The sequence below is a fragment of the Periplaneta americana genome, chromosome 15 (assembly GCF_040183065.1).
Source record: "Periplaneta americana isolate PAMFEO1 chromosome 15, P.americana_PAMFEO1_priV1, whole genome shotgun sequence".
NCBI lineage: Eukaryota > Metazoa > Arthropoda > Insecta > Blattodea > Blattidae > Periplaneta > Periplaneta americana.
In genome coordinates this window covers 169,168,012-169,191,548 of record NC_091131.1, presented here as the reverse complement: position 1 = coordinate 169,191,548, position 23,537 = coordinate 169,168,012, and the positions used below count along the sequence as shown (strand labels likewise).

The following is a 23,537-nucleotide window of genomic DNA, read 5'->3' as shown; positions in this document are numbered from 1 at the left end:
CCTGAGTTTTACACTTTTCATTAATGAGATGTGAAGTGAGTTCACAAATCTTCTAACATCTGTGACGGAACCTTTTCTTTATTTTCTGCAATAATAATAAATATTATTCAACAACTTTTTTTCTGTAAAATGATAGTGATCTTCTAAATTGATTCTAATAATAAAAATTGACAAAAGTCACTTCATTTTCAATATATAGAGTTTGAAAATAGTAAAAATGTAGCATCCGTGGCAACTGGAATGGCTGTTGGTTAAGTGAGATATGGTCCACTGTGCAATAAGTCCTCTCTACGAAAATGCCCTTGTTTAGAAATGTCCACATAGAAAATTCGTCCATGCCATAAAAATATCCTTACCTGAAAAGGTCCACTGTCAGCAAGTCCTCTCCTTAAAAATGTCATACGTTTGAAAATGTCTACATATAAATTCGTCCATTTCCCTAAAATGTCCAACAAGGAAAACTGCAAGGAAAGTGCCGAGGAATTTATTGTCATTTCAATTATGTTATACAAAAGATACATCTATTGTTCATCTTGAGGGTCACTATATAATTTCAAATCGTATGATATCGCTCTAAGATATCGAAATATTTCATTCCTATCTTTGTAATCTTGGTAATTACCAACAATGTTGAAAATTCTGGTTTAATTATTGATATACCGTTTATTTACTAGTTGCCTAATATTTGTATGCCCACCAAAGACCTTTGTTACTAAATGTTCTGTCTCTGATTGCTGTTGTTGCAAATGGCTAATGAATCGCCAAATGTTCACGTGGTGTCTCTACAAGTCGTTGGAATTGAGAGTGGAATTCTTCAACCACATCATTCGTATGCTGTCTGCCATTAATTACTAATTCATAGACTTTCCATGTTTCAGGAGAGAATCTAGGGGGAACTGCTCGCCTTCGCCCTCTTGCTGGATGACCAGTAATATATGTAGGCCCTAATTATTATTACAGTTAGTAACTCATTTCTGTTGAACAGCTTTGTATATTGGACCTTTCGAATGATGGACTTTTCCGTATGATGTGCTTTATAATATGGTGGACCACATAGATGTTGGGCTTTTTCATTCCATGGACGAATTGTATGTAGGACTTTAAATGTTGGACAATTTAGTTTGTGGACATTTTGTTATGGACCTTATAACCTGGAAGCTGGCTGTTATCAGAATTTCTCAGTGTTGTAAATTTGAGGTTACTTGAACTTAACATTGTATTTAATGCATTATCTTAATTTATTATTTGCATGTCTCTAGTATGCTTTGTCTATGGACAACCTCGAAATTTGACGAAGCAATAAAATAAAATGTATGCATTTCTTTTAACAGAAGTAATGTGGGAATTTAAATGGGACGAGAAGAGTGCGGACGTACATGGACCACATACAACAACTCAGATGCAGGAGTGGGTAGAGCAAGGCTACTTCAAAAACCCTGTATACGTACGTAAATATGGTACAGATGGCAATTTCTACAACTCTTCGAGAATTGATTTTGAATTGTATTTGTGAACGTCCTATGACATTGTTCACCATCTTTGTAAGTAGCTATACTTCTTATGTAGCTCAGGAGACTTGACACCGTTTTACTTTCTTCACATATGTCTTTCTGCAAGGCACAGAAATATTTTAATTTTCTGATGGGTTAAAATGTACTTGATTCTGATAATATTGCTTTAATAATCTCCCTATTGGAAAAGAGAGAGAATAGACAGAGAGTGAATGAGTTACAGGGAAGGGACAAGAAAGGAGAGATCATGTACGTTATTTTTCTTTTGTCATATATTTGGTTTGTTCTGAGTCCTTTTAAACAAATTGTTTCTTCTCTGATAAAGTTAAGCATAGTAGTAATGTTATTGTTAATTCTTAAATTTCGTAGTTAAAGAAATTTTTTAAGCATTTCCATCCAGTCATGTATTAAGGGGAGAGTATGGTATTTTTTTTAACTTTTTTTCCTTTTTGGTGTAAAATATTAATTTTTTGTATGTGGAGAGCTCATAGCTGTGGCAACTCAACCAAATAAAAATATTTTGAAAAAAAAAAAAAATTATTTGGGGGCCCAAATTTGAAAAAAAAATATACCCAATGCAGGATTGTAGTAAAACCGATGTATCTAAACCGTTTTTAAAGATAGATTCAAACAGTTTTTTGCAATGTATTTGCAAAAGCATATTCTACAAACTGTCTGTAACAGAATTTTGATATTAGTCCTTACGTTTGTAAAATAAACAATTAAAATTTAATAACAATTTTCTGATTTCCTTTCTTGCAAACAAACGGACGTATTTTTTAAATGAAATCAATTAACAAAATTCTGTTACAGAGAAAAGTTTCCTAATAGTCTAAAGAATGTGTGTTCTAAATTTCATGCATGTATCTTTAATAGTTCAGAAATTATATCCATTTTTGTCTGGCAATGTAGCAAAAAAATGAAGTTACTGGAAACCGATAAAAGCGGACGATTTAAAAATCCATAGCGCAGAAAGTTTAAAAATGACGTCTCAACATCCACAAAATGTTATGCAATGCATTCCACACATATCAAAGGGTATTTTAAAGAAAAAAAAATTGTTTTGAAAATTTAATTTACTGGAAACAACAATAAAAGTGGGCGACTGATTTAAAAATCCTTAACGCAGAAGTTTAAAAATGGCGACTCAACATCCGATAAGGGCACAAATACCCACAAAATGTTATGCTATGCATTCCGCACATATCACAGAGTATTTTAAAGATTTTTTTTTTTTTTTTTTTGAAAATTTACTCATTTTTCACCAAAAAATACCATTCTCTCCCCTTAATGTTTTATACTTTATTTTACAAAAACAATCCAAAGAAGCAGTGGTAGTTTTTCTTCTTTTTTTAAGAATCTGGGAAATTTTCATGAAAATATAAAAGTAGACCTGTTACTTTGGGTAAGGAATAAATTATGACCAATATCATTAATTTCAAGGGGTTATTCTTTGAGATATTTCAAACAAAAAAGTTAATACAATTTTTATATGAAACATTTCATAGCATGTTTTTGGAGAGTCTTTGATTTAATTCCCAATATGCTCAATCAATTTAAGAGAGCAGTATATTATGATATCAAAGGTAAGAAGTTCATACCGAAACTGTCAAGTTGTGTGAGCTTGAACTGTAGCCTATATCTACCGAATGAACAGTAGTGATGCAGCTCTCAATGTCAACACACCAGCAAAACAAACATGTACAGTCGAGGGGTAACCAAACTTATCTTTGTGCCAGTGATTCATGGCCTCAGAATAAACAGAATGAACAATTAGCCTATGTGAAAAAGAATAATTGGCACTTACATTCTTCCTAATTTTCAATATAAAATAATTTACCCATATAACAAACAAACAAAATACGTAATAATAATATGTGTCTAATCTTGTTACAGTTAATAATAATGTACATTTTCAGTGTGTTATTTGGCAGTAAAAAGTTGTAATAACCTCCCTATCGATATAAAAAATCAAAATCCAAAACATAAGATTATTTAGGGCCAAATTAAAGAAGTACCTAATTTCTCACACCTTCTATTCTGTAGGTGAATTCATGACATTCAATAACGCTTCATGAAATTGATACTGAAACTTTGTGTTGTACTAGTAGACTATATTGTAAACCACGTCTGTATATATTTGACCTAGACTCTGACTATAAATTAAGACTATATTAAGCTTTTTGACTTGTTCCATATTCTAGCTGTGAAGCAATGTATGAATACCATAGAATGTTAATAAATGCAATACAATACAGTATCAAAAATATATCAAATATGTTCAGAAAAATAGTATTTTTGTACCTTGAAAATGTTCGTTCTCCATCGCAAGACGTAACTGGAGCAAATCTGAAATATGACACAGTATTTCTTGCTATATCACCAAGTGAACAACAGCTTTGTGAATCTAATAGTATATTTCGTATATGGCATATCACATTAAACCCATAATTCGTTTCAAGAACACTTTTCATTTTTGCTTTAATGACTATTGGGACTTCTGTGGATTGATATATTTGAACAATAATTATTCTTCCACATCTCGCGACATGAGTCATTTCCATATTTTTGAACTGCAGGAGAGTGACTGCTGTAGACAATTATTTGAATGGACACTGAAACATACCAACATTATACATAGGTCGAAAAAGCATAAAATTATGACTATTTTGAGTCAAATTTTGATCTAGAATGTTTCTCTTACTTGCTGTATCCCCCATGCAAAGAAAAGTATCACCAGGGCATTTGATAAGTAATGGAAACAATGCTGTAAATCAGTGCTCCTAGCTGTGACCATTGGAATCCCATTGGAATCTTGTAGCATGTAACAGAGCAGCAATTCTTTCATAAACCTGCAATATTTAGGGTAACCAGATTCACATTGATAAAAAAGAGGACACAAAGTTTAAAAAAGGAGGACATTGTTCGAAAAAAGAGGACAGGCAATATGTACTTAGATTTAGGCTTAGGCCTATAATTTAAACTTTAAATTACATCAATATCTATTTTATTACAAAATATTTACAGTGCAGATTTAGGCTTATATCATACTTAAAAGTATGTTAATATATATACATCTTGATTACACAACTTTTAACACTATGTCACTTCGGAATGTATATTATATGTCTTTCTTGTGTTAAATTCTATCGTACCTGGTTAACCACACAACCACACAGGCTTATACAAACTCAAATGTAACACCTGCAACAACTTCTACATAGGGACAGACAGACAGATCATTTCAAACACGTTACAAAGAACACATCACAGCCATAATAAAATTACAAAAGACGTCCACATACGCAGAACACGTCACAAATGCTAACCACACCTACAAAGAGATCAACACAGACATGGAAATTCTACACATCCAACCAAAAAGCCAGAAACTAAACACACTAGAACAATACGAAATATACAAACACACAAAAACACATCCAAATGAAATTCTCAACATAACTCAATTTCAGAACTCGCACAATCTTTGACTCCACATTACACTATACAAACACACCCCCACAGGAAACAAAACAAAAGGTCAGCAACAACCAGTTCTGAAGAAGGCCCATACAAAGCCGAAACATGTTAACCAGGTACGATAGAATTTAACACGAGAAAGACATATAATACACATTCCGAAGGTATGTTAATATTTCTTTTATTACAAAATAATTATGATAAAACTTAATAATAATGATTTTACAGTTAGCTACATATGAAAGTCAAGGGAACTATAATTATTAAAGAAGGACAGAAAATATCTATTTAGAGTTAGCAAAGAGAGTTATGATATGATCGTTGGCAAAGAGTATATTCCATTGATGCTGCTGCCACCTACAGACAAATTACTTGAAAAAGGCGTTAAATCAGATAATTTCAAAATATCAGGCATTCAAGTTACTACTTCTACTACTACTAAGATTTCTTTCAAATCATCCGTCCTCAAGTGAGGTTGATCACTGGGATCCGGAATTAACAAACATAAAAGATAAAGGGAAATGAAACGAGCAAAATAATGATTCGATTTGTACATCAAAACAAAAATTTACGTGTTAACATATAGATGATAGTGTAGAATTTGAAGAGAGGCCTTCAGAATTTCCATTACAATCTTCTGAACCTCATAAAAGGGAATTTGAAAGGATTTAAGTATATTACATGTAAATTTTGGTAAACAACCCCTCGTTCCAAATAGTAAGCCTGTAACATCCCAGTTGTAAAGCGAAATGCCATATTTTTCACTGAGGTATGGAAGACAAGGTACATATTTAGCTCGCTTGTAATCATTTATCTGCAGTGCTTGATTTGTGTCTCGTTCAAAGCAAGTCTTAGGGTCTAAGACCATCGCTTTCTGGGTTCTTCTATTGATGGCAATTATATCAACTTTTCTATGAGAATCATCTTCAGACACACAATGAATCTCCTCATGTACTTCCCATCCTCTGTTTCTTGATTTTTTAAAAATCCGCCTGGACCCTGGACAAAGTTCTAAAAAGGAGGACATGTCTGGATATGAGAGGGCGTCTGGTCACCCTAGCATATTGAAAGCCTCGAAGTAACCATATTTTATCAATACTGTCACTATTTCTGATTAGAAGTAAGTAATACAGTCCTAAAAATTGTTCAGTAGGTACAAACAAGGGTGCTTCATAAAATCCAAGTTGCAAGAGGAAAAAATGCAATTCAATGCTTTAGGCATTACAAAAAGCTTCTCTCCTACAAGCTTTTTGTAATGCTAGGGTGACCAAACTATTGCAAGATTGGATGGAAGCAAAGCAATCAATCAAGAGTTGGTATCCAAAGAGCCTTAGTTGGATCAGTGACAGAGATATCCAGAAATGATGCTGCAGATGGAGTCAACCATCTCTTCCAAGGATTTGGCAACATATTGTTGACATGGCAGGGGACTCTATTTGAATTATATCATGTCAAAAGTAACCTGAATAAATTTAGTGTGAAACAGTAACTATGTTACCATTACTTTTCGAATGCCTTAGTAAAGATTTCGTAGCACAGTGTCCCTGAAATAATATTCGTTCTCTATATTACGTATACAAATTACATACAAATTACATAATTTTCAGCAAATGTGTTTCTCCATTTGTTGATAGGTTTGTATGATTACCAGTGAATCTTCGAGTATTCATTCAACTTCGTGTGATTGGAAGATTTAATGTTAAAAACTGCTCACTAAACTGCACAACTCTACTGTGCATATTGATGTAATGTAGTTATGACAGTCATCATTCCACACTTGAGGATATACTGTGAGTTGGTTATGTGAACAGATTATACTATACACAGAAGACAAGTAGTGCAATAGAGTCTGCGTGATCTATGTGTGTGGCTGCACTCAACCTGAAATCTGTGTTTTGGTACGAGCTTCCTACCTTTAATTATGATTAGACAAAGGATTTTGGGTCCTGATACTCAACACTATACTAGGGGCAGAAGAAATCGGCGGGTCTGGCGAACCCCTACTTCTCTACCCCGACTCCTACATCCCTCAGAACTTGCTTGGTGTATGGTCCTGTTCCAAATAACTCCACTGATACTTTTTCACTGCAGGAAAACTTAGAAAATAAATAAAATAATAACGTGATTTGTAGTAATTACAAATAGGGCCTACATTCTTTACTCAATATTATCATTATAATATTTTGCAAGTTAAGTCATTTCACAAATGTAATAAAGTATAATGTAAACCTAATATAAATCAAATATTTATCATTACACAAATACTTTGTATTTCTGTATTTTCTGAATGTTGTGTTGAAATAGTAAATACTAAATAATGTTTATGCACTGTATACTTACCAACTTTATAAATCACGATAAAATTAAACACTAAAGTACAAAATATTAATGTATGTTTACTGATTGTGGTATATGGATATTATTATAACATGAACGAGTTTCGTAATGAAAGCACACTTACGAATGCTTAGCTTAATAAAATAAATAACATAATAAGTATGACACAAAAAATTGTTTTATAAATTGAGCACTTGGTACTATTCTGATTCTATGCGGTAAGTTTCATTCAGTCTTGTTTATGCATCTGTATTATTGAAGTCCATCAACAATTCAATGCAAGAAGTGTTGAAATAGCATATATTCAATGAAAAATGTCTATAAAATAGTCACCAGTCACAGTTACATCTACTCAGGTTAATGTATTATTGACAAGTTATTAAATAATATTTAATTTTATGATCCTAATAACATTTTATTCCCAAACGTAATGTATTTTACCTAATTATAACTAACACTGGAGCTCCTAAAAATTTAGCAGTAGAGAATATGTAGTAGACAGGGACGGATGCAAGGGGGGGATTAAGGGGATATATCCCCTCCCGAAATTTTGAGAAAAATACGAAACAAGAAACAAAAATAATATTAATTTTAATTCGTGAATGTACATAGGAATTAGAGAGTTTTCCATGTAAATTCTCTTTGCTAAAATGTTAAATTCCAAGAACTGCAGGAAGACAAACATAGTTCAAGACAGAGAGTAATGAAGAGTATTTTAGGCTTTTAATTTTCCTTCTCTTCTGAGACTGTTTCATTAGTCAGCTCAAGGACAGGGAATCCTAAAGTCCATACAAACTTTGCTGCCTAAAAACATAGTGCGAGCATCAGATGAAGATTTAGAAACTGCTATTGAGGCTATAGTGATCAGTGGCCCAATGATGTTGATGCATCACCAGAGTCTTTCTTCAATGAATTGAGGATGCAGAGAAGAAATTTCCTTGATCAGAAAAATCTTCACCTAATACCTACTGATTTTATATCATCTTTGAACAGGTGCAATGAAATTATTTTTCCCTGCACTCGCAAGGCGCTGAAACTTTTCTGCATGTTGCCTGTAACTACAGCAACACCAGAACGGCCGTTCTCAACTTTGCGGTATTTGAAGACTTACTTGAGGAGCACGATGGGAGCAGACAGATTAAATGGACTGGCCTTGATGTATATATATATATAAAAAAATGTAGAAGTAAAAGCTCATGAAGTACTGGATGAAATGTCTAAGAAGCCTCGTCGCCTTCTTCTGTGCATGTCATCCTGTTATTGTTTTTGTATTGCAGTCATTGTAAATGTTAAAATTAAAAAATTATGTTTTATTTAACAACACTCGCAATTGCAGAGGTCATATCAGCGTCCCCGGTATGCCAGAATTTTTTCCCCTCAGGACTTTTTTTACATGCCAGCAAATCGACTGATGTTTGTGACTCGGAAACAAATTGTGAGTATATAAACTTATTTCTCATTACTCCATTTTTACTATCTCCTCAAATCCCTCCCCGAAAAAAAATCCTGCGTCCATCCCTGGTAGTAGACTACAATATAATACTCCATTTGACAGAGATATAATTAGCATATCAATTAAGAAATTTACTTTATTCCGTGAACAATTTCTAAAAAAAAAATAAATTAACTTAATAATGATTTTCAACAATCTAAATAATGAAACAATTTTCCATTGTTAATGTCTTAAATAAACAACTTAATATAGCATAAAATAAAATGTTACAATATCTAAAAAAAATATTATTAATTTAAATGTAAAATTCCATATTATCTACATCTGTCCATGTATTCTTTAAATAAATATATGTAAAATTAGGCTTCATAGGATCATTGCTTTACTGCTATTCGTCTCCCTTTTGCATAAATTCTCTGGATTGATCATAAAGAAGTGCCATTAGCCTTTAACAGTGACTGTCTGCATTGATGACAGGACATTTTTAATGTCCTCACAGTTCTTTCAAGTTCCTAAACATCCGGGCTCTAGTGATAAGTAATAATTGACATTACAAGCGGCTCTGGTATCAATATAATAATTTTATTGTTATATTGATACCAAGTGCAGGAGAGCATGTGATTATATGTGCTGATAACATTAGTGCTAATAACGCTTTGAAGTGGAATGTACATACCCTCCCTCTTGCTCCGCATAGTCCCTGCAGTGCCTACATACAGTTGTCAACAAACGACTGTGCGCTTACTGGACAGCGATAAAGAAATTTCAGACAACCAATACGAATTAAGTCAACATATAATCAAACACAGTCATACTTATAACTTGCACTGTCAAGCATTACTTGCGGACCACTCCAGCCACTGAATTAATATCCGCGAGTCGAAGGAAGAGTCACCAAGGCAGCTCCAGCAGACTGAAAACCCGTGTAACACAGGCGAAACTATAGTGTAGTTACTAATCACTTGCTGCTGTACAGCTACTCATCTCGTCGATTGACCCCTCACTCGGTGGACAAACAACCACCACTGTTGTCAGACATCAAATTCTGATGTGTACTTGGCTGCACATCGCAGATCACTCTCCCATGATGCACCACCACTCCAGTCGAACGCTGCCCTACAGTCACTTCCAATGGATGATGTCCGAAAAACAGGAGTAGGGATTTTAACTGACAAATTTTAAAAAGCACCCATAGTAGAAAAATCACACAAGACACTGGCTATCCAACATGCAAAATTCGCGGGTACTCGTGTAAAGGGGGTTAAGTCAAATTGTAAGATATGTAAACTTCTCTCCTTTGGTACTGAACAAACCCCTTTGTCACAAAATATGGAGCAGTGTAACTGCATCTTGGATGGAAACATGATTTAACAGACGTAATCGTGGAGGGTTTAAATCTTTACTTATCCCACTTTAGCAAATTCATACTTAATCCCCTTTACATGAGCACCCGCGAATTTCTACTCTCGTTCAAGGTGCCAATTGATATAATCAAAAGCAAAGATGATAAGCCAGTAGGACTGCCATCTATGTAAAAGAAAGAAAACGAACAGAAATATATGAAAATGAAATAAGAGCGAAATAGAAACAAAGTGGCATTAGAACACATCACATAACATATAAATTTAAACTGATGACACTGGTTCCACTTGTTGAATTTAATTTGAAGGACTTCAGTATTCATTAGGAAGTGGTATGTTATTTCACTTAGAAAACTCAATGATGATTTCATTGTTAATGCTAATATGAATTATTACTTACTTATTTATGGCTTTTAAGGAACCTGGAGGTTCATTGCTGTCCTCACATAAGCCCGCCATCAGTCCCTATCCTGAGCAAGATTAATTTAGTCTCTACCATCATATCCCACCTCCCTCAAATCCATTTTAATATTATCCTCCCCTCTATGTCTCGGCCTCCCCAAAGGTCTTTTTCCCCTCTGGCCTTCCAACTAACACTCTATATGCATTTCTGAATTCGCCCATACATGCTACATGCCCTGCCCATGTGACCCGTCTGGATTTAATGTTCCTAATTATGTCAGGTGCGTTGTATAAGTTTCTCCATTCTCCTGTAACTTCATCCCTCTTAGCCCAAATGTTTTCCTAAGTACCTTAATCTCAAACGCCTTTAACCTCCGCAAATCTAATACATTACTGTAGTATATTAAGAGAAAACCACAATTTCAAGTCGCACAGAGTTTGTGAGAGTTTCTGGCGTCTTGTCAGCCCACTCGAGTTATTATGTGACCTCCAGATGTGGAGGGTAGCTGCGAATATATTGAATAAGCAGTCGTGGACAGCCGATAAGGAGTGGTCCTCCAGCTTGGAGTTGGGCGAAGGGCTACAACCCATTACCATAAAAAACAGCTTGTTACGAAACCATACAATAAGCTTCGGAATATGAATTATTACTATTGTAAAATACACACTTTTAGCCTTTTTTTCTGACAGTTCTGTAAAGTTGTGTGTAAACATGTGAGCCAAATTCCATTCTGTAACTACATTGCATACCAAGGTTAAAAGAGGACAAAGTTATGCAATGTGTTTACCACATAAACTTTTTAAACCTGCATCAGAGTATGTAACCTGGAACCTACCAGCATTCTATCAGGTTGTGGTGCAAACATGGAAGAACGTAGTTACAGCAGCATATTATACAGTACGTGTTATTCTACACACATTCAACTATTATATTAATATTAACACAATAGAGAAATGTAAACATTTTAACGTAACAGAATACTGGTTTACTAATAGCTGTAGGTAGGTGAAAGGGAGGAAAAAGTATATTTACTTAAAGTTACAAAGACTAATTATAAAATCATTACGGTCAATAATATTACCTACAATCTGATTTACTTCTTCCACCTATCCATTAAGGCAGGTTGTTGTTTTTTCTTTTCTTATAAACCCTATATACCACATTTTCAACACTGCTGGGGGCAGGCATTACATTATCACCACAATCAAATCTCATTAGGTATTTAGTAGTATTGCTGATGTCTTCCAGAGCTAACAGAAAAGTTGTTGGGGACTCATTGTTTTCTTTATTTCCCTCGTCCTTTTCTTCTTTTTCAGATGCATCAAATACTAGATTTCTTTCTAACATTAATTGTTCCATGATTTGAACTTCACGTGTTACATATTTTTCATATGACACACTAGCTTCTAATTGATAACATTTGTCTTCTGTCGTGTTAATTCTGTTACACTTTCAATCCCGAGAGATCCACTTCCATCCACAGATAACCACTCTACTTATGAGAACAGTTAGACATTATTGAATCTGTGATTGCTCTCCAAGCCTCTGCAATGAAATGCAGAACATCCAGAACGTTTACCTTAATCAGAGTTGCATCATGAATCAACTTGTCAATTGCACATATTATTTTTCTCACAAGATTCTTGCAGTAATAATGTTTAAATGACATGATTATATTTTGTTCAGTGTAGAGTAATCAGTAATTATGTCCACCGCTATGCAGTAACGATTAGCCTGCCTGACCATGAAACGAGCAGGCCTGGGTTCAAATTTGGTTGGGACAAGTTACCTGGTTGAGGTTTTTTTCCATGTTTTCCCTCAACCACTTGAAGCAGAATTGCTGGGTAATTTTCGGTGTTGGACCTTGGACTCATTTCGCCTTCATTAGCAAAATTTCATTAATCACATTTAATAGCTACAGGTTGACCAGGGGGACATGGTTCCAGAATTCGCGTACAGATGGCATCTGTCTGCAGGAGCTGCACATATCGCAGAAATGCCACATGGGTTTCAATCAGCAGGCTGCAGTAGACAGAGGGAGTATAGCTCTCTTGGATAGATAGCGCTGTGGTGAATCGCGGAATGAATGTGTCCTTCTGGTTAAGGATGCAGCAGATTCATGCACGTGAATTTTAAACAGATGCTATTGATCTGAAGAGGCTGCAGAGGAACATCACAGGGAGGTGGAGGGGGATTCCTGTTACATGGACTCCATCAGACCTGAATGCTGTGGCTGAATTGATAGGATGGCACCAAGCAGTGAATCACGTGCTTGTTGAGCTTGTTGTCTGTTGCACCCATTCATCAATGTAGTCTACTGTTATTGAGTAAAAATGTACAATTTTTCTGAAAGGGCTTTCTGATATCAGACCTTCTTGTAGACTACTTTGGCAAGTACTTCACTATTTATAAAGACCTCATCTTGTCTTGTCCTAAGCTTGAAAAGATTGTCTGTTTATTTTTTTCGTTTCAATAGCTGAGGCATCCTTACACTCAATCATCAGTATACAGCTTTAGAAAATATTCTTTTTTTTACTTTTTAAGAAAATGAGATAGGAAAAGTTCTCTCTTTTGTTGAAGGAAATCACAAAGCATGCATGGACAATGTCATGTATCCAAGCTTAAGAAGCAAGACCTGAGGCGTTTATACATATCATTCAAACGATTTAAAGCAGTCTTCAAAGAAAGTCATCTGGTTTTGCTGTGGCCTAACACAGGGTTTAAGCTAGAAAATAAATAATTTTTGCAAAAATGCACAAATGAAAAATTACATTTGTGCAAATTGCGAAATGCTTGTGCAATATTATGAATAACTGTGCAGAAAGATAAAATTAATGAAGTATGCAGAAACAAAAAGTTACGTAATTTGTTTATTGGAGTTTTATTACTTTCAATCCATCTTATCACAGTCTAGATACACTTATGAAAGTAAATCATTAGACATACGTATGTTTAGAATCAATTACTGCTGAATTTACGTCACATTAAAATACATTATTTTATGGACACTCTAAACATTGAAATTCTTTACTGGTAGGCCCTTCAAGATTTATTGTTAGCAGAGTGCTAACTCTTTTTACTGAAAGACTGTTTCTAATTCCAGTTTTGACAAGATTCATGCAACTAAATCCTTGCTCACAATTTTCGGTATGCCATAGAATTATATAAATCAATTCCTGAACATCTATTGCTCAATCCGTTTTTGAATATTACCCATGCCATTAGCATTTCATTTAAATTCAGATAAGTTCAAACACATTTCTGATTTCGTTTTCTCCATTACCATCTTCGTTTCTGAAGTCCAATGTGGTTGTTGCATTTTTTGCACATAGACATTCAAAGTTTGTTGCATTTTTAGAAGTCGAGTAGCAAAATGCGACTGTGACTTAAACCCTGGCCTAACATAATTTTATATTCTCTTGTAAAAATTTCACAGACTGATTTTAAATTTTTCACTTTGACAATAAATGAATGAAAGAACTGATACTTTTTCCTATAACAGCCTGAATGTCAACTGTCAAAATACGAGTATGTACTGTACAGCATTGTCTATTATACTGGGTGTTCATTTCAAAGTGTGTCATGACGTCACTGTTGTTGGGTCACTGATTTGAAGCGAGTTTCAGTTTATATGTTAGAGAAGTTGCCTATTATTTAAGGCGTTCTTCAATCTGAACTTGAGAACGTGTACGGTATAACTTGAACGTCGTAGCAACAGATGCCGGTCTGTACTGTCTGTGTGCTACCATAACCTCTTTCGAACTGTGTTTTGCGCCGGCAAGTCGTAAGCAGGGTATTTGTTATCATCGGTTGCATACGGTAACATTCCACAACACAAATCAAATGCTCCATGTCCATGTTGACCGTCGAAGTTAATGTCAACAAATACGTAAGTAATCGTCTTAACCCTCTCCCCATATCCCGACAGTACGTATTTCCAAACAGTTCACATTCCTGCCACTACCGGCGTTACCGTACGTATCAGCACGTACTCTTCAGAATGAATGCCGTACTTGCTAGCCAACTTCTCTGCCTCTTAGATTATACACCTGAGCTGCGGAAGTGTAGGAAGATTGAATTCTCTAGGCTCATCAGCTAGCCACATGACGGCATACAGCGAGCCAAGACACATTTTGAACTGAACACCCAGTATGGGCTACACAACTACTCCACTTATATTTGCCCATCCAATTCTTTTTCATTTCTAAAATAAATTGTTTTTCTTTTTAAATCACTAAAATTGGTGTTTCTATTGTCTCCTGATATTCCTAATATTTTGTCTGAAATGTTACTCATTTCAACAATTTCCATAATGTGCTAAACCAGAATATCTGAAGTCTTTCTGTTTAATTATATTGGTGAATTCTAATATTTCATTTTTAATATCAAAATTTGGAGTTTTGCAGTACCTAACAATAACTGGCGACATTTTCTTGTCAATGTGGTTTGATGTATCAATTTATACTACATTAAAGAGCGAACCTTTTAAATCTTAAATCATCTCCTTTTGAGCATATGGTATCAAGACATTTACAACTACCTATATATTTACATTTAATCTGTGAGAATGCAGATGCTTTAGCAAAGAAGGGCAGCACTGCTACTTACAGACCTGTTACTAAATCTACGTATTACTCTGTGAAAAGATTTATTAAATCTACATACTTAGACTTCAACAAACAAAATTTGATAACACAATCTCAAATGAAAAAATGGAACTCTCTGCATCATAATCCACAGTTAATTCTTCCCAATTTACCATGAAAATCGTCTGTAGCTGCATTTAGATTGGCAATAGGCCATGATTGTTTCGTCAAACACCTGCATAGAATTGGAATATATCAGTCCCCTAAGTGCCAATTGTGCAACTCAAACTAAGAAATGGATTCGGAACACCTCAAAATCTGTGCTTCAGTGGGTGACCATGATAATATCTTTGAAAAATATTGGAGTGCAAGAGGTCAAATGACTATTGTCAAACGCCTGGCATTAGAAAACAACAACAACATTTAATCTGTGAACAAGTAAATTTCTCACTCAACTGGGGCTATGATCACTGACAGATGGAAAGCATAGTTCTTCAAATAACTTGAAGAGATGAGTTTTCATAAGCTTCCTTGAGTTTTAGGGCAATGTAAAAACATTTGGGGCCTTAAAATTTTTCTTCTTCACGATGGCAATGGAGATATGAGACATGTGAGTGTCAGGCGATTATTTAAAAAAATCAAATTTCGAAGACTAGGTCTTCTCCAGATGTAGAAATTTATAGGGAAATTTCTTATTTCAAATGGAACTTACCGGGGGGAAAAATCGTAGTGAAAATCTATTATTATTTAATGAGCTTTCCTTGTCAGTTCACTTTCTTGAGACAATGAATGACCTATAACTATATTGAAAGAAGAGACTACACATCCTACACGTGGTCTACACTTTTAATGTTCATCCAATAATGATTAACATTCAGATTCAATAAAACTAAAGCAAGACTCCCATGTGCAAATTGTATCTGAACAGCAACTGCAAATGCCAGTTAGAAAAGCAATCAGAATGACCAATACCAGAAATAGTAAGAATGTAGACTCATGCTCGTCATGCTCATACTAAGATATTCTCATTGAGTGTCAGAGGGAATAGAATTGCTACCAGTTGAATATTTGCTAATGAAATCGGGAAATTTTAAATAGGTACCTATATTTACTTTACTTTACCTATCACATAAATAATATTATCTTATGTAGGCTGACCAGATGTCCCCGGTTTTGCATTGCTGTCCCCTGGGTGCAAATGTCCCCGTTTTTGTCCCTGGAAATTAATTTTGTCCCCAGAAGTTTTGATTTTGTTTCAGTAACATTTTGCACGTGAATATTTAAGTATCGTGTTCAAACTCCTATGATTCATGCACATTTCTGAACGGCTCTCAGTATGAGACAGAAGAACCAGCAAGCACAATATGAGATAGTCTGCACTCTTTAAGAAGAACAGCATCTTCGTCTTCATTCGCATTGCGTGGAAGCGTTAGAACTGCCGCAGCATCCATTTCTAAGTAAGTAAAACAATGAGGAGTTTTATGACAAACCAACAGGTGAAAGTGGTATGATGTTTTTCAACATTTCAAAAAAAAAAAATAGTCCATTACATTTGAAAATCTTCTCAAAATAGTGTCCTTAATCATGTGTCTCAGTCAGTAATTCATCAGTTGAAAGACTTTTCTCCACATTGAACTCAATCTGGACTGATGAAAAATCAAGAAAGAAAATTGAAACATCTTTGTTACAAGTGAAAACAAACTTTAATTTCTCATGTGAAGAACCTAGTGTGAAGCTATATGGGAATGAACAGATCCTTAAAAAGATACATTCTTCAGACAAGTACTTGTAAAATGTGTGTTAGAGTTCATTGTGTACAATATTTTGTGAAAGACTTCCATGCATGCGTCAGTACTGAAATTGAATTCTTAATGGTCATAATTATTTATAGGAGTTACGTGTGTTTATGCATTTAGTTCAACAAGTTAAGATACTCTACAAATTTAGTGTGCAAAATTCTGTCATTGTATCTACTGTTACATGTATTTTCTGCAACATTTCAACAGATAGTGACTAGATAAGTGTTTGTGTTTTTTTTTTAATTGTCGATGTCCCCTGCTGGACCATAAAAAATTAGGTTAGCCTAATCTTTTGCTTTAGAGGAAACTGGGACATTTGACATCCTGGACACACTCTTTCGTGAGAGGGGTACAGATATTAGAAATTCGAGTTTATCCTGGCTAAACTGGGACATCTGGGGAACCTACTAAGGTAGCATGAAAGGATACCACATAGAATAGAAAAGTTACTTACGTCCAAGAAAATCCGACAATGACAGTGCATTTTCTGGTGATCTAGTAATTCATACACTATCCGCAATATCTCGTCACAATCTCCTAACAGTTTATAAGTGTTACTGTTCCTGAAGCGTATCAAGTTCTTAACCCTCCTGCTATCAAAATTTTTCACAACTTAATACTAGGTACCAAGGAGGGGTGATAAATTTACCATCATCAAAATCATATACTGATCTTTGTTAAGCATTTGGAATATAAACAGTTGATGTATTATTGACTACAGACTTACAAAAAATATAAAAATATGAAATAATCATCCTATTTTTAAAAATACAGAGTGATTCAAAAGTTCTGCTCCACTTTGTTGAAAACATAGTATACCAAAATTAATGAACTTTAGATATGTTACCGGTGACACTATGAGGTATCATATAAAGTAATTTAAATTTCCCTCCCTTCCATTTCAAGACAAACTGCTCAATGCTATATAGTTTTGACATGGTAGGAAACACATTTACAAGCAATGAAAGTCACAGTACTATTTATTTATTTATTCTGGTGTAGTTAAGGCCATCAGGCCTTCTCTTCCACAACATTGAAATCATTGAAAATCATTTCAGTTAATTCTTTAAATTTAAATACAGTGAGGTTAATTGGGAATGCTCGGGTTTTGCAAGAGACGTTCCCCGCCAAGAGATGGCATGGTCACCAGGAATAGTGCATTCGCATTCTCGGTATGCAAGCAATGAGTGACACTGCAGTTTCGCTTTAGTTGTGTTGTGTTGTGGGAAGTAAGTTGGCGGAGAAAGTTGTAATCTTAAAAGTTTAAGTTAGGTTTAAAGTGCTCCGTGTAGACTACTGTTGGATGACTTATTCATTAGGTGAACGTACAATACATGCATAGGAAACGAAAATCTTGTGCGGTAACAAGACCAAATTTCGGGAAAAGTTTCCAGAGAGACCTGTTCCAGCTGTCAGTACAATAAGAATACTTTATAAGTAGTTCATGCGGACAGGTTCGGTAAATGATGAAAAACCGAAAAGAATGCCGTGTCCTGTCAGAAAAGATATTAGACGAGATTGGTGAAAAATTGGAACACAGCCCTCAAAAATCCCTCACAGTTCAGCGCATGAAACTGAAAGAAGTAGAAGCTCTGCTAATGTAGCGACAAAATTATTTAAGTTAAGACCCTACAGAATCCAAGAAACCCACACTCCATAAACGAACTTAAACAGAATGTAAGAGATGCAATAAATTCTATCACTGCTGAAGAACTTGTGACTGCAAATTTCATAAAAAAGATGTCAAATGTATGTTGCAGTAAATGGAGGACATGTTGAACAACGAATGTGACCTTGGTAAGTACTTTGTATCAGTAGGATTGTAGGCCGGAGTGCCGGAGATGTGCATGTGTTTCCTGTGGTAATCAACACATTGATAACCAGCCGGCTCTGGACGAAAACCCAAGCATCCCCAAGTAACTTCACTGTATTAGAACAATATATAACTTATACAACCATGAGCATCTCAAAAACATTTGTTTATAATAAAATAAAATCCCAAAAAAAAAAGTTTTGAAGTAATAAAAATAAATAATTAAAAATATAAAACTAATCAAATTTTAGTTCTTTGTTGAAATTCAAATATTCGAATACCACCTGTACTACAATGAACATATAATGATAATATAAATAACAATATAAAAATTGGTATAAATAACACAAAATAAAATAATTTGGAAGCAGACTAACTTAGAAATGAAGAGAATTAAGCTATAGATCGAATTTTATACCCTGGAATTTTCATGACACAGACTATCAAGACGGGTAACAAGATCACCCCACATGAATAATGTGAATTATATCTTCAAGTAGATTAAGACTTTCAGTCACGAATTATGATTTTTGTTTATGAAAGTCTAATTGTTTGTTCATGACTCCTTTTAAGATTTTGTCTCATTTTTACAGCATGATACCTAGATTTCCAGATATGAACTGTCCACTTGAGAGGACAAGGTGGCTAAAAGGACCTGTCAACAGCTGTCCATGAAGCGGTATTGAAGTTGCTGTCCTCTTAGACCTATAGGCCTACCAGTATTTAGATATGGTATGTAGTAGGCTATATAGCAATGAAATGATTCAGTATAAATTAATATAATGCAATTGAAAGCTATCACATTTTTACATGTCGTGTCATTCAGTCAGATCACTGCTTGTTTAATTTGTCCACAATGTAGAACTGGTTGTTAAATGTTTTAGATTAAAAAAAATAGCATTTACAGGATGGAAGAACACTGACAATACGGTATTATCAAGCATTTTAATATTGCACAAAACATAATGTAATAGTTATTTAGATACTAATGTCATAACATTTCATTTTACAATACGAGATTTTGTCAAACAAGGCTGCAGGCCGAGTTTCATAACCAGTCTACTATTGTAATATGAAGTTACGACATGTGTATCGTACAAAGTTTTATCCGCTTTGATAAAAAAAAATAATGTAAAATTGAATATTGTCTAAATGTAAAATTCTTATTGCCAGCTATATACATTTGGTTTGTAGGTGATCGATTCATATAGAGGGCCTTGTACGAGAAACATTTGAAGCTATATACATTTTCTTTGTAAGTGATTGATTCATATAGAGGGCCATGTACAAGAAACATTTGAAGAATGTTATTATTGTCGGTATTGTCACCATGACTATTTATAAATATAAGTGTCAATGGTATTGCATTAACAGCTGTACTGATTTATTAATTCCACCAAAATCGCGACAGAGGTATGAAGAGGAATATAAGAAGTTTGAAGAGTGGTGTAAAAAAAAAAGTAGAGAATATTTCTGAAAAGTTTATGCTGGAATATTTTTCAATGAAAAGTGAAAAGAAGAAATCAAGTTCTCTGTGGATTCATTAGTCTATGCTGTGGTGTACGGTATCACTGAAGAAAAACGTGGACATCAATCAGTAAGTAGACACAATAATTGTTAGATTTTTAAAGCAAAGAAGTGAATTGTGAAAATGTTACCATTAATGTGTATAACAAATAAAAAGCTTACAAGGACAAGGATCCTGCTGATCCAAAGTTGCACTCGGGCATGGGTTCGATTCCAGCTTGTGCTCATTACTGGTGGTTTTTTCCAAGGTTTTCTCCAACCATAAGGCGAATGCGAATGTCAGTAATCTATGGCGAACCCTCGGCCTCATCTTGCCAAATACCATCATGCTATTACCAATACAATCGATGTAGTTAATACAGGGTCGTTAAATAATCAATTATAAAAATTGCAGAGAGCAATCAGAGTATTAATGGTTGAAGTGTTGATAAAAATTTTTTAGTGGTGGTGGTAGCAGTATGTGTAAGAAAAGTAAATAGTTGGTGTACTATGGTTGATGTTTAAGAAAGTGCGAAGTTAATATAGTGCTAATAGTACCTCCCTCATGCCAATAACTCTGCTACAAAAAAGAATAATAAAATTATGCCTTAATAAACTCTTGATTACCCTTCAGAACTGTTGTATTCAGGGTTTAAAGTATGTGACTTCCATCAGATTTATAACAATGTATTATTGAATTTTGTACATAAAAACCGAAATATATTTAATTTATATTCACATAAATCGGTGATGTCAATTGATGCCCATAGGAGCAAGCGCGTCCTTCAGAGATCAGGAGAGCCTGAGCGCTTTACAGCGGAAAGGAAAGAGACAGACAAAAGAGGTAGTATATGCCGCTTGGTCGAGCTATGTTCAGGGATGGCCAGCACTGATTCAATAGATAAAGGGAAGAGAACTTATTAAAACTATATCCATGTTAATTTTTAGATTTGTCTGGAAGTATAAGTGCATTATAAGAATGTAAGTTTTCATTTTAATGTTCATTTTTCACAAGTTTCATTTTTTTGTTCAAAATAAATACCGTATTTTCTCAACTTTCTTTATAGAAAAGTGAAATTTTCAGATATAGGCCTATTTATTTAGTAGCCTTACAGAATGTTTTCGTTACTTTAATATACCGTAAATGCGTATTACTGAAGATAGTGTATTGAAAGTTTTGAAAATATTCGCATGGAAATGAATTAACAAAGCAACTACTGTTACATCATAAGCAAAAGATACGTCCCCATGTGTTGTAAAAATGTCAGCTCTATAGCTTCAGCACATTTCGAGAAAATAATTTAATATTCTGATGATAGGAAGTTGCTCACCAATATCACCTTAAAAGCATAATGTGATAAGAGTTTTGTTATGGAATATTAGTTTCATTTAAAACATATACAGCACCTAGGTAACTTTGCTTTGTACTGTAATATTTTTTTTGATTAGTTGATTGATTATATTTATAGGGCTAAAGGTATCATCAATATCAATTACAACTTGTCATGTCATACTCAATCTCTTTTTTTCGGATATCACTTTCTTTATGAATGATGTGTTTCATCCATTTAGTATAGTATAGTTGTACTACTATGGAATTTAAGTGAATATTCCTTCTTATCTCTTTATTATGTTATTAACATTTAAAAAACAACTGCAATATTAAGAAATCAGTATTAGTACTTTTGTTTTACAGACAATATAGATAATATCAAACAGAAAGAAGCCATATAAAAATAACGACATAAAATGTCACGTTCCGTTTGAAGTTTGTGCACCACTGTTTTCTTAATCCTACAGGCTGCTTACTCATATACACAACCCTTCCTCTTTCCAACATAGCGCTTGATGCCCGCGCACGAGGTCAATGTCAGAAAAATGCGCTTGCTTTGACATCACTGACATAAATATAAAACCAAAAGATCAGAAAACATATATTATGCTTAACAGAACCTAAATGTATCATAGCTGTAGCATATAATCGCAACAACAACTTCGGTCCAAGGCTTTATAACATGATAACTTAATAGCTAAGTTCCTAAATATACAATTTACTAATGCTCCTTATTTAAAAAAAAATCAATTAAAAATTGCTGTTTAGAGAGAAAATTTAAAGTTCAATTATTGTGATATGTGTCTTTTCTTCTTTTTTCTTTTTCTTTTTTTTACTTTTTATTCTGTTACCTATTTAATAAAATGTCTTAACATTATGTGGAATGTGCTCTGAGCACGAGTGTGTAACTTACTCTACTGGGGATGCTAGAATGTTTTTATATAAAAAAGCAGTATATATCTTTGTTCTACGAGGGTTATTCATAAAGTAACTTCCGTTTATTTTTTACAAACCTGTGAATGACGTTACAGAATTCGGTTACAATACATTTGAAAGTATACACTCTAGTTTATTTTTCCACATAGTTTCCAGTCACATTGAAACACATGTAGCATTTGACGAGCTTTGAAATTCCGCAGTCATAGAATTCGGCCACCTGTGACTGAAGCCAACCTATGCTGCTGGTTTTCAACTCTTCGTCATCGTCAAAGCACTTCGAGCCAAGCTACGTCTTCGTGTGCATGAAGAGATGGTAATCGCTAAGTGCCAAATCTGGGCTATAGGGAGGGTGATCCAATACTTCCCAGTTGAACTCTTGCAGTTTGGTTGCAGTACGACGCGCTATATGCGGCTGGGCGTTGTGATGCAGGAAAATCACCCCAGAGCTCAACATGCCACGACGTTTGTTTTGAATGGCCCTTTTCAAGTTTGTTAGTGTGTTACAGTAATGCTCAGCGTTAATTGTGGCATTCCTCTCCAAGAACTCCACTAGCAAAATTTATTTTCTGTCCCAGAAGACAGTTGCCATAAGTTTCCTCGTGGAAAGTGTTTGATGACACTTTGTGAATTTTTTCGGGGAGTGAGTATGGTCCCACTGCATTGATTGAAGCTTTGTTTCTGCATTCACATATCACACCCAAGTCTCATCTCCTGTCACAATCTGATCGAGAAAAGCATCACCTTCTCTTTCGTAATGCTCAGGAAAGGACAGTGCTGCTCCCATTCGCTGAGCCTTTTGTTACTCAGAAAGGAGTTTAGGCACCCATCTGGCAGAAAGTTTCCAGTAGCCCAAATCTTCGGTAATCACTTTGTACAGAAGAGTACGACTAATCTGTGAAAAATCCTCACTACGCTCTGACATGGTAAACCTGCGGTTTGCTCTAACCTTTTCGTCAAACAAACAAATCAGATCTGCATTCACGATACTCGGTCGAGGTTCTCTTCATCATGGACAT

The 23,537-nt window shown here is 34.5% G+C and overlaps 1 protein-coding gene and 1 long non-coding RNA gene across 14 annotated transcripts in view; one reads left to right on the top strand and one right to left on the bottom strand.

Moving 5' to 3' along the window:
- The window catches only part of LOC138715528 (uncharacterized), a 141,403-nt gene that overhangs the window by 55,717 nt on the left and 62,149 nt on the right, over positions 1-23,537 (bottom strand). The gene's annotated exons all lie outside the window — the stretch shown is intronic.
- Positions 1-23,537, top strand: part of LOC138715526 (CD2 antigen cytoplasmic tail-binding protein 2 homolog) — an 84,541-nt gene that overhangs the window by 55,016 nt on the left and 5,988 nt on the right. For 5 of the 12 annotated variants that reach the window (XM_069848564.1, XM_069848561.1, XM_069848562.1 and 2 more), the window contains one exon: positions 1,332-8,506. In XM_069848564.1, the coding sequence (XP_069704665.1) occupies positions 1,332-1,513 (182 nt within the window). In that variant the 3' untranslated portion in view covers positions 1,514-8,506. The other 7 variants (XR_011336374.1, XR_011336375.1, XR_011336373.1 and 4 more) reach the window with 7 other exon arrangements.